A 17132-nucleotide genomic window follows, 5' to 3' on the forward strand; every position below is an offset into this window, starting at 1 on the left:
TTCTTTCCCCCCTCCGTACTACATGAGTGTTTTGAGGTACTTATTTTTCGTCCCCCTCATGCTACATGAGCACTCAGGGAATTACCCGCCTCGTTGCAAGCGCCGTGCCGGTTTTCCTTTCTACTACACTACGTGAGCGCGTAGGGGGTTTGCCGGCTCATCGCTAGCCACGAGAGAAGAATTTTTTTGAGTTAGAAGTTTAATACCTTTGCAATCGGAACGGCGACGACGGCGGAGATAAAAAAAATGCACGAAAATACATTTCTCTTTTTTTATGTATTTTCTTTTCTTTTTTTTTACAAAAGATAACAATAATAATAATAATACAAATATGATATTAATACTAAAATTTATAAGTGCATTACCATTATACTATCGCTATCACTTAACATTAATAACATCATTAATAAATAATAGTAGGTATTAATAATAATATATATAATAATATAATATTAACACTAACAGTAATGACAAAACAAATAGAGAGAGGGGGAGATCGGGACAAGCCTTCCTATAGAGGAGTTCGGTGGATGTTCGGCTAGGGCAGAGGTAGGGGAAGAGCTTGGCGTCGGGACATAGGAGTTGATTGCAGGGATTCAACTGGAGCTGGAGTTCGGAGTTAGGGTGCAGAGATCGAAGGAGGACTGAGAGTCAAGTAGGAGGTTTGGAGACGAGAGCTCTGGCTTGCGGCTTTGAGAGCATCGTCGAATAGGGGTTAGGCAGAGAGCAGGAGGAGGTAAGGGGATCGGTCGGCTTCAGTAGGTAGTGATCCCTCTCTCCCTATTTCGCTTTCTCTCTAGGTTCGAGGAGCAACGGGGTCAGGACGGATATCAGATCGGAGAGCTAGAATGGCAGGTTGGCTTCGATCTCAGAGGGAGGAGGTAAAGGCATCTGAGGCTTTGGAGGTCTTAGGTGGAAGGTCTTGAGGGATTCACCAGTGGGAAGAAGCAGCCGAATGCTTCATTCGGTCTGCTTTTAACGATAGAGAGAGAGCGGGACTGAGGTGCTCGATGTGTGCGTGAAAGGACCCTTCGGCGCTGTTTGCAAGCTGCGACACTGTAGCGACAGAGCGGGATTTCTGCAGGATATCGGCATGGGCAGTGGCATTTGGGCTCAGGTAATGATTTAGGTTATATATATATATATATATTATTTTTGTTTATCATAACATAGGCCAACATTTCTTATATTTTTTTAAATGTAAATTTAATTGCATTTTAATGCTTTTTTTAGTTGCCATAATAAAAAAAAATCCTATATCATCATTTGTCACAATCATAACACCTTAGTTCGAAGCTAGAAGGTGATAGACATTTGTAATGCATAACTAGCGCAATTGCACTGGCAGAAGTTTGTAACCTGGACACATGATGGGATGAAAGCTTGCCAATACAAATTAAAGGAACAAAAATCATTTATAAGCAGATTTTCAGGAGCCTGCATTTATGAGTGGGATGAGAAAATCATAGCTGTTTGACTGAGAAGTCTAACAAGCCTCCATGTCAGAATTTGTGACAGTATTTGATAAAATAGGGTGTCATACAGAGTAACAGGACAAGATATGAAGTAATAAATTTTCCCAAGAAAACATTAACAGGCTAACATAACAAAAAAGAACGGAAACAAATTTAGGAGAAAGTTGAGCTGTACCTCAACAAATGATTTTCCACCTGGATTTCTCATGTCACACATCCAAAAATATGAATGACTCCCAGGCAGAGTGTCATCACTTATTTTCAGGTTTCCAAGGGCAGCTTTTATACTGAAGGAAGATGAAAATACCTTGAGCACCAAAGAATCTCAAATAAGTCTAAAAGCAAAAAAAAATTAGTAGGACGAAACAGTAAATATTATAATTTCTACAAACCTTGATATCAGCGAGCAAATTACTTTGTGACAATGTAGCAAGAGAGACCCCATCCTCATTCATCAAAAATATCTGAGCTGTGGCCATATTAAGCGACAGGTAAAATATAATTCTGGTTTTTCCTTTGTCTAGAAACCCTTTCGCAACTGGCTCCTGGACGATGTTGCTATAGGGTTCATCAACTGAATCTAATTTCAAAGTGCTACTGCCGGCCTTGGGAGATTTGCTAACATCCCCAGCAGGATCATGGATGTTTTCCACAGCATTAATAGCATTAGCAAATCCCAATATTGCAAGAATAGTTGGTCGATGACAGAAGAATGACAATGTAGCCAGAGTAATTACAACCTGGTTGGAAGATCAAATCTTGAAAGGCTCAACATTAAAGAATTAAATCATCAAAAAAAAAGTTAGGTAAAAGAGTATAATCTTACTCTATTATCCAAGTTATTGTAATGAAGAGAATCCTGGCCATACAAGATCAGCTGTGCTTTCACAAAACTATCCATAATATCAGTAGTTTCCAAATTTGAACTTCTAGTTGTAATATCAACATTGGGTATTAAACCAGGAACTCGTCTAAAGTTAGGAGGCTTCATGGAAGATCTTAAAGATGGAGAGGAGGCTAGAGCAGCAAAATACTCTGACATACTACCACTTCGTTGAGTAGGATACAAACCAACATCATCAAGTTCATCTGATGCTTCGAAAAACTTATCTTCATTGTCAGCTTGATTTAATTGATCATTGTCCCGCATAGCTTGGTTTGTATTCTTTATGAAAGATCTTGCAAGATATCTGGGCAAAGCTACTCCAGCAAGTTGATATTTATCTAATATCTCAAGTGATTTCAATAGGGTGCCCATATAAATTACTTTTTCCCTAACGGAAAGCTCAACCTGTTCAAGGACAAAGTAAAAGTTTAGAGTGAAGGAAGAATCATCTTAAAAAGAAGACATGAATATGGCTCGATCGAGATACCTGACCACCCAATGCACGGAACTCAAACAATTGGCTCTCATTGCCTAGCAGCACTTTTTTAAAATTCAAATTGCTCTGTTAATAAAAAAAGAATCACTTTATAAACAGTCGGAACTTTATTTAGAACTTTTTGTAGTCTATAACTACAAGATTGGGATGCTACCTCATAATTAGAGCTAAAACAAACTCTTAGTTCATCAAGGACACCAGTAAAAAAAATTTTCTCCATATTCCAAACATCTGGAAATATCTTGCTATCAGAGGATTTTGGGGTTGTAACATCAGTGGTAGATGACATCTCAGTAAAGCCAGTGATGGAAGCAGAACCCTAAAATAATAGTATATAAAACTTCTTTAAAGCTTCTAAATAAGTTGACAAAAATAAAGACACGTGGAGATTAAAAATTAGATTTTGAATCAATGACATACAAGCTAACAAGCATATTGCGCCAACTTTTTTGAAATAAAAAAAATACCAAAAAAATGATATAAAATAGAATAAAGCCAGCTTTATCTACATGTGGACCTAAAACTTCGTTAAATCTATATGAATTAATAATGCCGCCCAGCTATCAAAAATAGAATCCCTAGTTGCATCCCTAAAGAGCCTCTAAGCCACCACCTCAGCATCTTGGCAAACTCTCCCTGCATGGATCCATGCAAGGCTCCAAATTTTGCTTTTTTTTTTCTTCTTTCTTTTAACGCTTTCCTTCTTTATTGTGTGCCGTTTTCTGATGTTTTTGGTTCTATTTTCATGCAAATGTTTCGTCTATACACTACTGGAAACCACCAGCACCTGAAGCTAACTACAGCCACCCTTCCAAATCGCTGAAACCAACACTGGAGCCTCCCTTCCAGTCAGACACCAATATTCACTTTCTAAATTAAAAATCCTACTAAATCTCCTTAGTCAGCTTTAAAAAAAAAGTCAGCAATCCAATACAAATTCAAAATCATTAGCGACCATCATTTTCTCTTTTACCGACAAGCTCTTTCAAACTGAACAACATTAATTTTTTATAGACATCGACTCTAATTGATTGAAATACATATCCGAACTTTGACTTGCTTTACTTGATCTATGATAACAAAAAAGGGAATTAGGCGAAATCTTTTTTCCCCTTCTTTTTCATAATCAAGTCAAACATTGTTACCAGCCGAATGATTGTCAAGCTCTTTTCTGATTGAGCATTTTCCTCAAAAATTGGCAGCTTTTGAGTGGAACTCGCATAAAAAATTTTATCTGCTTTTATTGATTTATGATAACAAAAGTGGAACAGTAGTTCATTTTTTTCTTCCTATTCATAATCAAGCCAGATGTTGTTCCAAGCCGTATGAATATCAAAGTCTTTTTCTAATTTAACACATGAGAGAAGGTGATTGCATGCAAAAGGCTTCAAATGCAGCTAAACTTTCATGTTCTTTTTTCAACGTTTCCATAGATCACTCCATTCACTTAGCCTTTCTATCAAAGTCTTTTCTAATTGAGCACATGAGAGAAGGTGAATGCACGTAAAAGGCTTTAAATGCAGCTAAACTTTCTTGTTCTCTTTTCAACATTTCCATAGATCCCTCCATTCACTTAGCCTTTCTAAACAAAACTGGTAAGAAGTGGATGCAAGTTCCTCAAAATTAGTAAACGGCAATAAGAAATTAGGAAGAAGAATACACAAGAACTCCTTTTTTTTTTATTGAAAGAACTAAGAAGAAAAATACAAGATACAATTGGATCTTCAATTGGAGAGGAAGATCCGGCTCTCCCAAATCCTTAGCCATCGGCTAGAGTCCACTCAACCTAAACAAAACTAATTCCAGCAAAATCAAGCATAATCTGAAATAACCCCATAGTTAGCCTTAAATAGGCTCCCCTAATTCCCTCCCAAATTAACCCCCTTCTCTTAAAAAATTCACTCTCAAATTTGAATTCAAATTAGATCTCTTTCCCTAATTAATTCCTTCTCAATTATAATTAAAACTTTCCTAAACAATTCCCCCTTAATTCCTCCTTACATAATGAATATTAAATCCCATGGGTTTTCCCTAAATAATTCTCTCTCAGATTTTAAATTCAAATTAGATTTATTTCCCTAATTAATTCCCTCTTAGTTGTAATAAAACTTTACTAAACAATTCTCCTTCTCTCTTCTTGCCCGCTGCCCACCATAGTGTGGCCCACCGGTCAATCAAAAACCCTACAATCCCCACCCCTGGGGGCTTTGGCAAAGGAAGCTAAGAAGAGAAAAACTTGAAAAAACCCGGCTCCGGCTACCTTTAGCCGCTATAATACACTATATATATTATTAAACAAACCAAGCATTCACTAAATCATCAAATTTTAAACCTATTTTTTTAAAATGCCGGGAAGCATTCTCATCATATATAAGCAAATTTACATTTTATGCATTATATGTTAAAAAAGGTAGAAAACAAGAAACAACTAAGTCCATGCATTGCAAAAATAAAGAAACATAATGAACTTAAAAGAAAAGCTATGCTATGAGCGATAATAAACAAAAGTTGATTTAATCAGAGAGACTTTTCTATGAAGAGGTGTATCAATGAATATTTTACAATTAACTTACAGCAGATAAGTAAGGAGGAGCATGTCACATGGAATTAAACAAACCAGAAAACATAAATTTATACTGAGGCATCTAACAGATCATATTTTTTTGACAAGGATCATTTGTCGCTGTATGATAAGTGATATGATGGTTTCTTGCTGTCATATAGCAATAATACTCAACATTTTCCATGTATGCGCAGTTTACCGAACAATGACTAAAAAACAAAAAACACCTCGAGACCTCAACCTCATGTCGTAGATGAATGAAAATCATAACAAAAAAGACCATCAATCCTGATTAAATTATGATTAGCTAATCTAAAAGATGGATGACTTTGCAATCTTCAAGAAGTTAAGACATTCATTTTTATGTATATCTATAGTTACAGAATTCTGCTTCTTTCCATATCAAAAAATTATAAATTAAAATCAATGATCCTATACTTCCAGAAGAATGATCATTCAAATAAACTGAACAACAAACTAACATGCAGACAACACAAATATGGACACAAACAGAAAACGTATAAACACTAACAGAGCGAGTTAGAGACATGCATTATGCTTTCACATATGCATATAAATACACAGAGATAATTTGTAGACACAATTAGTGAAGGTGATGAGGACATCCACAAGAGATTTCGACATACTTATCATTGGAGGAATCGTAGATCGATGGCTACAATTCATAGTCTCTATTTATGATATTTTAGTGTATTTCTTTTATTTACTTTTCAGTTTTCCACTTGTATCCCTATGAGGGATTTGTTTCATGTTGTAGCCTGAGGGCATATGAGTCTTTTACATTTTTTGCTTTTGGAGGCCTATATATTAAGGCCTAGTCATTGTATTATTTGCTAATGATGATTATGAATGATAATTCTGCTTTTCTTACTTGATCTCTTTGTGAGTTCTTGAGAGGAGAACCCTAGGTGAGGGTGAGAGCAATACCCGTCAACCTTGGAGGATTTCGAGGTTCGCGGTTCTTAAATTCTCCTTTCCCTTAGACCTCAACACAAACCCCACCACCAACCACCCACCGGCTTACCCTCCCTGTGGCCCATCCCCGCCTTGAACCGAATTTCCCCTCCCAACGCCGTCGGCCTCCCTTGGCCGCCCCAACCGCCGGCCACCACCTACCCAGCCGCTGGCATCCACCCCTCCACCCGTCCCTCTCCACAAGCCCAACCTGCCGGACCCAGTCCCCTAGCCAACCTAATTTGAATTTCAAATTTCAAATTGCCTTTAAATACACCCTTGCTATTTAGGAAAGGATATTTATTTGAATTCAATCAACTTTTGAATTTCAAATACCTTCCTATTAATTAAAACACAATTAGGAAGCTATCCTAATTTCAATCAAATCTGAAATTGAAATCAGATTTGATTTCAATCAAATTAATTCCTTTGGGCCCACATAAGTTGAATCTAGACATGCACCCTCCCTCCTCTTATGGCCGGCCCCCTTCCCCTCGTTTTTCTCTCTCCAATTAAATCCAAAACCCCAATTAATACTCCCACAATCCACTCCTAAAACAGCCGCCCCCCATAGCTTTAAATTGGGTTGTTTTGAATTCAAATTAATCCTTCTCCCTCCCTTTAGAAAATCTGAAATTAAAATCAGAATTTTCTAATTAATTATCCACCACTCAACCAATCCAAATCACCTCCACCTCACCTTGCCCAAGCCGCCCTTCTCCTCTACTCGCCCCCTTCCCTCTCCTCCTCATTACCCGCCAACTACCACTATCCACCACCCCTCTCAACCTCTTCCAACAGGCGGCCCCATCAAGGAACACCACACGGATACTCTCAAGCTCATGAATGGCAGACCTTGAAGTCGACCACGGATTCGTTTATAATTCTCAAGGGGATATTGACATCATTCAATCACCCTTCTTCGATCCCGGATTTGGATCCGAAGGCACCATCGAGGAATACATGGAGAGCATTTTCTTTACTTTGGTGGATGTCATCGACGAGAAACACCCTACATGACAGTGGAATATCACCAGACGACCACCCAACTCTCCAACTCAGGCCAACTTCCTGTTGATCAAAACTGTCGGCATCCTCTGTCTTTCAGTGGCATCACTTGGCTTGCTAACATTCGTCCTCCGCTAACCCTACTTCCAAAGAGCAAGCGAGAGGGAAACTCTAAGATGAAAGCTCTATTTGTTAAGTGACAGATTATCGTTAATTGCATATTTGTTTTACTATTTTCTTGTTATTATTTCGGATCGTTCTGTTAATCTAACATGTAATTGCATGCTTGAAGCAAGTTAATAACCACGAAAATTGAAAGTCTTAACTTAGTGAAACATTAATCCTATAATTTCATAGTTAAAACAGTTTTCTTATTAAAATCTTGCAATTCCATTGTTTGTTTCACATCAGAAGGACAATCAAGTCTACACACTAAGGATGAAAAGGATGGATTGACTCATTGTATAGTATTAAGTTAAGAGGAATTTCAATTATTTTGAAAAAAATTAGCATTGATAGAAACATTTTGAAGCAGCAGGTGCTAAGGTGGAAACATTTAATGTAGCAATGATTAAAATAAAAGATATTTTGCTACTACAACTCTTTGGATATATAAGAATTTTTGTGAAAAAAGCACAAAGAAAATGACCAAGTTTATTGCCATAATTCTAGTGTGATCATTTTGATGCCCAAACTTCTATTACTCTTAAATTTGGTCGCTCACCAAAATTTGACTCTTTTAATCCCTCAACTTGACACTTTTGACAAGTTGGGAGACAACAAAACAACAAGAAAAATAAGCGGTCAAAATGAATACAACCTAAACAGTCTAGGGACCAATTAGACCATTTTCTTTATATTTTTTCTTAAATCAAAAGGATTTTCGCTCTTTCTGTGGTGTAATCTTTGTTTTTTGGAAAGGAATTAAATATCTCCTTCATTCCAAAATGAGAAAGGAGATGGAACTTAAACAATTACTGTTAGAATTCATAGAATTTGAGAATGGTAAAAATACCTTCTACTTATTATACAAAATTATCCCTATTTATAGATCTATACAAGATGTCTTAATAAAGAAATAAATAACTTCTAATTGATAAATAATTGCCTCAATATAATCCTTCCTAATTCAGCTACCCAAATATAGAAGGATATTGGCGTGATCCAGGTGAGCCTCCCACGGATTCTCATCCTGACCGTGGGATCAAATGCCAAGGGATGACTGAAATTTTGACACTCCCCCTCAAGCTGGAGACCAGCTTGAAATTACTCGCTCAGAGGTAGAGCTGCATTGGTTATGGATAGGATATCAATCACCAGAGAAAGCCGGCAATGAAGGCTGATGATGGAAAACAATCCTCGAAATTCCGACAATTAAGGACGGTTGTGGGAACTTTTATTCCTCAGAATTCCAGCAATAAAGGTAGATAGTGGGAACTTGTATTTCTCATAATTCCAGCAATAAAGGCCGGTAGTAGGAACCTGTATTTCTCATAATTCCAGCAATGAAGGCCGGTAGTGGGAACCTATATTTCTCAGAATTCCAGCAATGAAGGCCGTTGGTGGGAACTTTGTATTCCTCAGAAATTCAGCAATGAAGGCTTCTCGGAGAAATTTTCCCTTGTCGACAATAAAGGTCGATAATAAAGATTTTCTCTCCCTTTTTTCACTAAAAAGGATTTTTTTCTGTCCGATAATGAAGGTCGATATTTCTTTTTTTTTTGGAAAAAGTACCTTCCCAATTTAATAAACAAACCGGGCCGCCGACTTTTTAAAAGAGTCGAACCGGGTAGCTTAAGGTGCGCACGTAGGGATTCAAGCGGGAGCAGCTCGAGCTTGCGGCTTCGCTCCTTCGACGACTTCCCATCGTCGACTTTGCAACTTCGTCAGCTTCGCTCCTTCGTCGACTTCCCTTTCAGTCGGATCGGGAGCAGCTCGAGCTTTCGTCGACTTCCCTTTTGCTCCTTCGATCGTGCCTAGCGGAATCGGAGCCTCCGTCTGCATAAGTAACTGGCGAAACCGAGGCTTTCGTCTGCTGCAGTTCCTTCCAAGATCGAGGGCTTCGATTGTGGAATTGGGTCGGCGGCCTTTCTTCTGCGGCGACGACTTGTAGCGTCAGAAGGTTGGATTGTTCGGCGATGAAGGCCGGCGGATTGGCTCTGATATCATGTTAGAATTCATAGAATTTGAGAAGGGTAAAAATACCTTCTACTTATTATACAAAATTATCTATATTTATAGATCTATACAAGGTGTCTTAATAAAGAAATAAATAACTTCTAATTGATACATAACTGCCACAATATAATCCTTCCTAATTCAGCTACCCAAATATAAAAGGATATTGGCGTGATCCAGGTGAGCCTCCCACGTATTCTCATCCTGACCGTGGGATCAAATGCCAAGGAATGACTGAGATTTTGACAATTACTCATTCACTTCTTTGTAGGATATGCATTGATGAAACTTCCACATTAGCTACGATACAAATCAGACTCAAGCTGCAGAAAGAAATTTTGTTATGTGAGCTCATTAGGTACCTATAATGTTTCTAATGAACATAAATCAGTGGTATGATGTTTTTCCTAAGTCAAAGATTTTCTCACTTCTTTTGTTGAGTAAAACTTTTTTTTTTCACAAGAGAATTAGCATTACCCTCTCTTTCAAAGGAAAAGGGCAATTCTACCTAAGCTTACTCATTCACTTTTTTGTGGTACATGCTTGGTGGACATTGAAGAGAGCCAAAAATCTAATCAAACATGGAGAACATTTTTTATCACTCGTCTCTTATGTTTTCTCTTCAACTCCTTCCTTCTTTCTTTATCCTCAATGCCAAATCACTATTCTTTTTCAATTTTCTATAAATTACTGAAGAATTTCAAGTTTATAATCCTGGAATCTATGTTCAAAGGAACTCCACTTCCTGAATTTAGAGATGCAGCAATTTATTTCTATGGCACTATGCCACTTATATTAAGTTTTATTATTGTATTTTGAGTGCATGTAAATTATTTAGGGGTTGTTTGATTTGAAGTAAAGTGGGTGTAAAATCTTCCTTTTGCATGAGTTTTGAAAACATTGGTATTTGGTTTAATGAAAAAGAAGTGCGGTGTAAAGTATTCTAAATGTAATACAAAGTATTCTAGTTCATTTTTAAGGTAAAGTAAACTCGTCCAATATTGAGATAAAACCATTTTCACCAAAACCAAGCTACATTGCTATCACCCTGCCGGCCATCACCTACTTGTCGTGAGCCATCGCTGGCCACCGCCGCCGTCATTGGCCACCACAGTCATCGTAGACCATCATCAACACCTGCCACATGCCTCCAGCCTTGATCGCCGCCACCACCCACCCCCGCCAACCACCACCATTACCGGTTCCGCCAACCACCCTCCACCTTCAGCCAACCACTACCATTGTGAACTTTACATTACATTAATTTTAGTTCAAGTCAAACAAAAATTATAATCTCATGCATTCTTTCTACACTCATCCAAACAACTTCAAACATTTCAAATATACTACATTCCTTTACACTGCATTCATATTTATCTACATTCCTTTACACTGCATTCATATTTCTCTACATTCCTTTTCTACCAAACCAAACAACCCCTTAGTGAAATTACATGTTAGTTTTTTCATCATTCATTCATTTTTCCTAAGGTTTTTTTCTTACATTTTATATTTCCTTAAGAATTTTTCAAATCCCAAGAATGTTAAATCCATAAAACAATATCATCTGAAGATCATTTTACGAAATAAATTAAAGGTGAATTTAAGTTACATCCCATATTAGAGCCCCTTGGATAGCCCAGAGTCAACACAAATAAAAAGGCAAGAACTCTAATGTGCGCATACAAAAAAAGTGCATTCATATATATATATATATATATATAGTGGTGTTTGTTTATTTTGGTTGCATCTTAGAACATGTTACACGTTCAGATATTTAAACAAAAAGTCTCTCGGGTGAATAATACATAGAAAAGAGCTTTCCTCTCTAACTTGGTATCCAAATGGGGTTAGTCCTAACCATAGAAAGGGCCAGCACCCCCTCCCCCTTCTTTCTCCGTCCGTAGCCCTCACCCAATAGCTTGAGACTCAACCTCTCTCCCATGACCTGGCCTAACAAGCTTAATCCCACTCATGATCCTACTGCAACAACACCTGCTCCCTATCACAAGCCACCAACCTACACATGTGATTATGCTCAGTCATTATATGATCAAAATATTGCATCCACTCGCTACCTCCAACTACAACAATCATTCAATGCACTAGATGTTGTGCGCCTAATTCCCTAAAACATAACAATAGTATATCACTCACAATAATCTAAGTAAACTCTTAAATTCTCCAACTCTCTAACATGGTAACATGGCCCCGCAACTTATAGTAACTTAAAACTCTCCCCATCATCAATATTAAAATTGAAGTTCATTCTAAAAAGACTTTGTTAAAAAATATTAGAAATGATATTTCTTTATTAGATTTAAACGAGAATTTGACTTTTAATAGAACACAATGGAGAAAAAGGATTCATATAGCCGACCCCACATAGTGGGATAAAGGCTTGATGTTGTTGTTGTTGTATTGGTATAAATTATATCGTGTTTTAAGGCATTTCACTTCATTATAGACCTAGATCTTCTCCACCATGTTGTGACGACACCATTAAGTTTTCAATATTGAAAGTGTATAATTATGGTGTTCTTGGTTGTTAAATAGCTTAGAACTTTCCATTACATCCACTCATGCTTCAAAATTTCCAAAAAAGATATGATATTTCTTCATTCTAATTACTCCCAAGAAAAAAATATCTCATGCCTACCCACTTTATTTCAGATTTTTTTCTTTGCAGCAGAAAAAAAAAAAATCCAAGAATAATATACTCAATGAGAGAATGAAAAGGTACTTCAATATTGCTCATGCAACATTGATATAACTATTTTGCAAAAGAAAAATATTGAATTTCTTTCACCAAATTTATCTATCTTGCATCCTTCCCTATATGGTATACAATCTCAACCGATGGCAAACCACAAGGTTTCTTCAATTACAAATGCTCTCCACCAAGTTCTTCTAGTCATTGGCTCTCAGCCTTTGACACCTAACCACCATGCCTCAGTTGTTAGCGCTAAGGGTGATCAAGGAACCACGGATGTGATGGCCGGACACCTAACCACTATACCTCAGTTGTTAGCACTAAGGGTGATCAGGGAACCATGAATGTGATGGTCGAACAAGTGGCGGACATGGTTAAAGCCATAATGCTTTGTGTGGCTTCATTACAACTGAACCAATCATCCTCAATGTTGATAGTAAAATTTCTAGTACGGCTCCACTTCCAAATATGTTTTCTAACAACCAATCCAACTCTACTGACCCCATTTGGTGCTTCATCCTTTGGATTTGTTGCAATATATTAAGAAAACTATCATCGACTACATTAACAATTGCAGAAATTTCTCTCTGCATCTCATGATGTCTTTTCATCTAAATTTGTTGCATTTGTCTCTATTAGTATGTCTTGTATATTAGAGTGAAGGTGCCACGAACCATCAGTTATTATCTATGTCCAAATGTCTTCTCTACCCTTTATCATTCTTGTTAATGGTTCTCTCTCGAAAGACTAATTGGTAGAGAGGAGATGACAGGGGAAAAGATAACTACCACGAGCCACGGACTCTTCCAATGACTGGTGGGTATTGCGTTGCCCTTCTCCAAGGGACTTCACATCACGAGCCCGGACCCATCCTGCGGCTGGTGAAACTTATCGATTTCTCTCATAGAAATCTCACTAACGCTCTCTCACAAGAAGAACACAAGTGTGGAAAATAATTTTTCATATCAATCAACCATCATATTACAATAGCTTAAGGCCCTATATATAGGCCATAACATGAGAAAAAAAATAGAAAATTACAAAAATGCCCCTTGGGCCAAAACACTCACATAAACTCTCCTAGGGGTAAAATAGGAAATACATAAAACAAGAGCTAAAATAATACATAAATGAAAATTTAAATAATGGCCGTCGATTTACGACGCCGCCTGTAATAGATGCGCCAAATTTTTGTATTGATGTCCGCATCAAAACTAAACTCAACTCAAATCTTATTACAATCCATTCTATTACAAGACATCCGTCTATATTTATAGACTTCAAGTAGCCACATAATAGGCTACACAAGAGATAGAGATACATCAATCACTAATAAGAAAATACAACTTATTTATATGGATGCTCCTGCGTCAGGGGATGAAGTTGATGAAACCTACTCCTAGATGAGTAATAAAAGTTGATGAAACCTACTCCTAGATGAGTAATAAAAGTTGATGATACCTACTCCTAGATAAGTAATAAACCTTATGTCCTCAATGCCACAATTACACAATATATACAACATTGCCAATTGGGTCATCCCCCTCAAAATAGACTGTAAATTTGCCTGCTCATTGCGCTCCAAATTTAATTATATAAATCATAAAAGATGTAAAACAGCATCATGTTTATTTTCCTTCTACTATTACTCATTGTATTTCCCTATTTCGGTTGGGTTACATCAAGGATCAGCCTTAAGCCCATATCTTTTTGCTTTAGTCATGGATGTTCTCACTAGATATTTGCAAGAGGATGTACCTTGGTGTTGCTTTTTGCTGATGATATTCTTCTTGTTGATAAGACTAGAGAGGGAGTTGAAGGTAAACTTGAATTATGGAGGTCAACCTTAGAGTCTAAAGGTTTTCGCTTGAGTAGATCTAAAACGGAATATATGGAGTGTAATTTTAGTAGTAATAGACCTAGTGAGGGGATTGTGACTTTAGGCGATCAAGTCATTAATAAGAGTACACGTTTTAAATATCTTGGATCTATTGTTCAGAGTGATGGTGAAATAGATGGGGATATTATCAGCAGAATTCAAGTTGGATGGTTGAAGTGGAGGAATGCATCGGGCTTGTTATGTGATAGAAATGTACCCCTCAAACTTAAGGGAAAATTCTAAAAGATGGTAGTGAGGCCTGCAATGCTTTATGGTGCCGAATGTTGGCCATTAAAAGAGAAGCATAATACTAAGTTAAGTGTGGCAGAGATGAGGATGCTCAGGTGGATGAGTGGTTTTACCCTTAGAGATAGGATACGAAATGAGCATATACGTAAAAAGGTTGGAGTAGCTCCAGTAGAAGATAAGATTAGAGAAAGTCGCCTTAGATGGTTTGGTCACATAAAACGGCGGCCTTGTGATGACCCGGTTAGGAGAGTAGAGGTATTAGATTTGACTTATGTTAAGAAAGGCAGGGGTAGACCTAAAAAGACTTGGTTAGAAAATATTAGGAATGACCTTTCTTTATTAGATTTAAACGAAAATTTGACTTTTAATATGACACAATGGATAAAAAGAATTCATGTAGCCGACCCCACGTAGTGGGATAAAGGCTTGATGTTGTTTTTGTTGTTGTTGTTATACTATTACTCATTGTAATTTTTATTTCTAGTAAGTCTATTTAGACATTAAAACTAGTAGCCATAACCTATCCTTATTTAAACTTATTTTTCTTAAACACAGCCACTTTCACTGATGATTATTCGAGCGATATTTAACTATACTTTCTTAAATGTCAGTCACAAGTTCTAAATGCATTCAAACAATCTAGAAAAAAAGTGCATTTTTCAACTTTAATCAAACATTTATGCATTGATAATACTTTGAAATTTATGTAGTCCCGACTTATACTTTGTTCTAACAATTGCATTATTAATCAAACTTCTTGTACTAGTACATCTCAACAGAATGGTTTCATTGACCAGAAAAAATAAACATCTGCATGATGCTTCTAGGACATTAATGTATTATATAAATATTCCTTATCAGCTCTAAGAGGATGCCATCTCGATTGTTTGATATCTCATCAATCAAGCTCCCTTTACTCTTCTCAATAATCTCACCTATCTATATTTTTTATCCTGGCAAGGCTGAATTCCCTCTTAAACCTATGCAATTTACTTCTCTAATTTGTTGTGTTTTTTGCTCGCAAGACAAGTTTTCTCCTCCATTTGTTCAGCATAAATTTTTTATGTGTACTAGATGTTATGATACCCTTACCAAATGCTTAAACACTTCCTCAAATGATACTTCTAGTGAGACCACTTTTTTCTTTCATTCCTCTTACATGCCTCACCACATGTTCGTCTTTCTTCATAAGCTCTTCATGAATCCCTATACCAACATGTAGCACTTTAAAGGTTTACTCTCAAAGATCTCCACTACCTACAAAAGAAACACCTCCATCCACATTCTATGATTCAGTTAAGAATCCTCCTAGGATGAGATCTCTAATCCTGCAAATTTCCTTACCAAAAGATAATCAAATAGATATTCTTCATTCCATTCACTCTTCTATATCATTTGATCATTTTTCTCTATTCTTTTATACATCTGTGTTGTCTCTATCATCTATATCCATTCAAAGGAAAATTTAGGAAGCACTAAAATTTTTTTATGAAAACAGGATATGGATGTTGAGATGAATAATCTACCTAGTGGTCAGACATGACCTTTAGTGGTTCCCTTTTTGAGAATAAGCCTGTAAAGCCCGAAAATAACGAATCGTAACATAACGACGATTTGCGATGCACCATGACAAAAATAGTCAAATTTTCAAAGTTGACAAATTTTGACGAAATAAATTTTATAAAATTCTAAGTTTGATTTTGATCGATTTGACATAAAGAACTTAGGGTTAATTTTGCATGAATTTAAAATTAAAAAATCTATAAAGTTCATTTTAAAACCAAATTACTAAATGGCCCCTCATTTTCTTAAATTCACTTAAGCAAGCAAGGGCAAAAAGGTAATAGAACTTTTCCTAAATCTCATTAAGTTTTAAGGGACTGAAACTATTCGGTCCCTTTCATTTTTCGATTACGCCTTGTCCGACCGCAAGCAAGGGAGGGAAAGATGGCGGCAACCAAGCTTTGGGGCGGCGACGGTGACGGCTTCCGACGAGGATCTTGGAGGAAATCGAAAGGGAGACTTAAGAAAGAGAAATGCTAAGTTCCTAAACCTAGAAATCATTGTATTCTATTAGATTTCTTGAAGTGAGAAAGTTAAGGTTTTTTTAAAACTTGAAAGTTTGGAAGGAGAATGTTAGAGAATATTGAATAATGATTTCTAATCATGAAATTTTAATTTTCCCCAAATTTTGTTGAGTTTCCAAAAATTATGGTTTTTCCAAACTTTTTATTTCTATGAAATCTCCTTAACGAATATTGTTCCTTATAGTTTAAAGAATGTTTTTAATGGTGAAATTTACGGTTTTTTCACAAATTTTCAATTTCCTTAATTTTTAATTTAAAATAACCAGAAAATATTTAAGCCCTAATTATTAATTAAGTGATGGGGAGGTTTTAGCATGTTAATATGGTGAAATTAATGAAAATTTGAATTCAAAAATTATGGTTTAAAACCAAAACCGAAAATAGAGAGTATTTTTATTTAATTTAGGAATTGTAAAGTGTTAAAATAGGAAAATTAGGGATTTACACAATAATTTGAATTTTTAAAAATTAGGAATTAATTAAATCCGAATATTATTAATATTAAAATATTAATTAAATGAAAATGCATTATTTTTAACGAGTTAGTAATAAAGGTGTTCATTATTTTAGGTGTTGGGTAGAGGAGAAGACATGCGCCACAATCATAAATGGCATATTTTGTT

The 17132-nt window shown here is 36.3% G+C and overlaps 1 protein-coding gene across 1 annotated transcript in view; it reads right to left on the reverse strand.

Annotated features, from left to right (window-relative positions):
* Positions 1-1639: 1639 nt before the first annotated feature.
* LOC110104178 (putative vacuolar protein sorting-associated protein 13A) overlaps positions 1640-17132 on the reverse strand; it is a 92256-nt gene continuing 76763 nt past the window's right edge. Inside the window, exons 22-26 of the mRNA XM_028691902.1 lie at positions 3012-3176; positions 2849-2923; positions 2302-2766; positions 1868-2215; positions 1640-1762 (exon numbers count right to left, since the gene is read on the reverse strand). Coding sequence (XP_028547735.1) covers positions 1727-1762; positions 1868-2215; positions 2302-2766; positions 2849-2923; positions 3012-3176 — 1089 coding nt within the window. The 3' untranslated portion in view covers positions 1640-1726. The remainder of the gene's footprint in view (positions 1763-1867; positions 2216-2301; positions 2767-2848; positions 2924-3011; positions 3177-17132) is intronic.

This window comes from Dendrobium catenatum, unplaced genomic scaffold, assembly GCF_001605985.2.
Source record: "Dendrobium catenatum unplaced genomic scaffold, ASM160598v2 original_scaffold_86101, whole genome shotgun sequence".
Classification (NCBI taxonomy): domain Eukaryota; kingdom Viridiplantae; phylum Streptophyta; class Magnoliopsida; order Asparagales; family Orchidaceae; genus Dendrobium; species Dendrobium catenatum.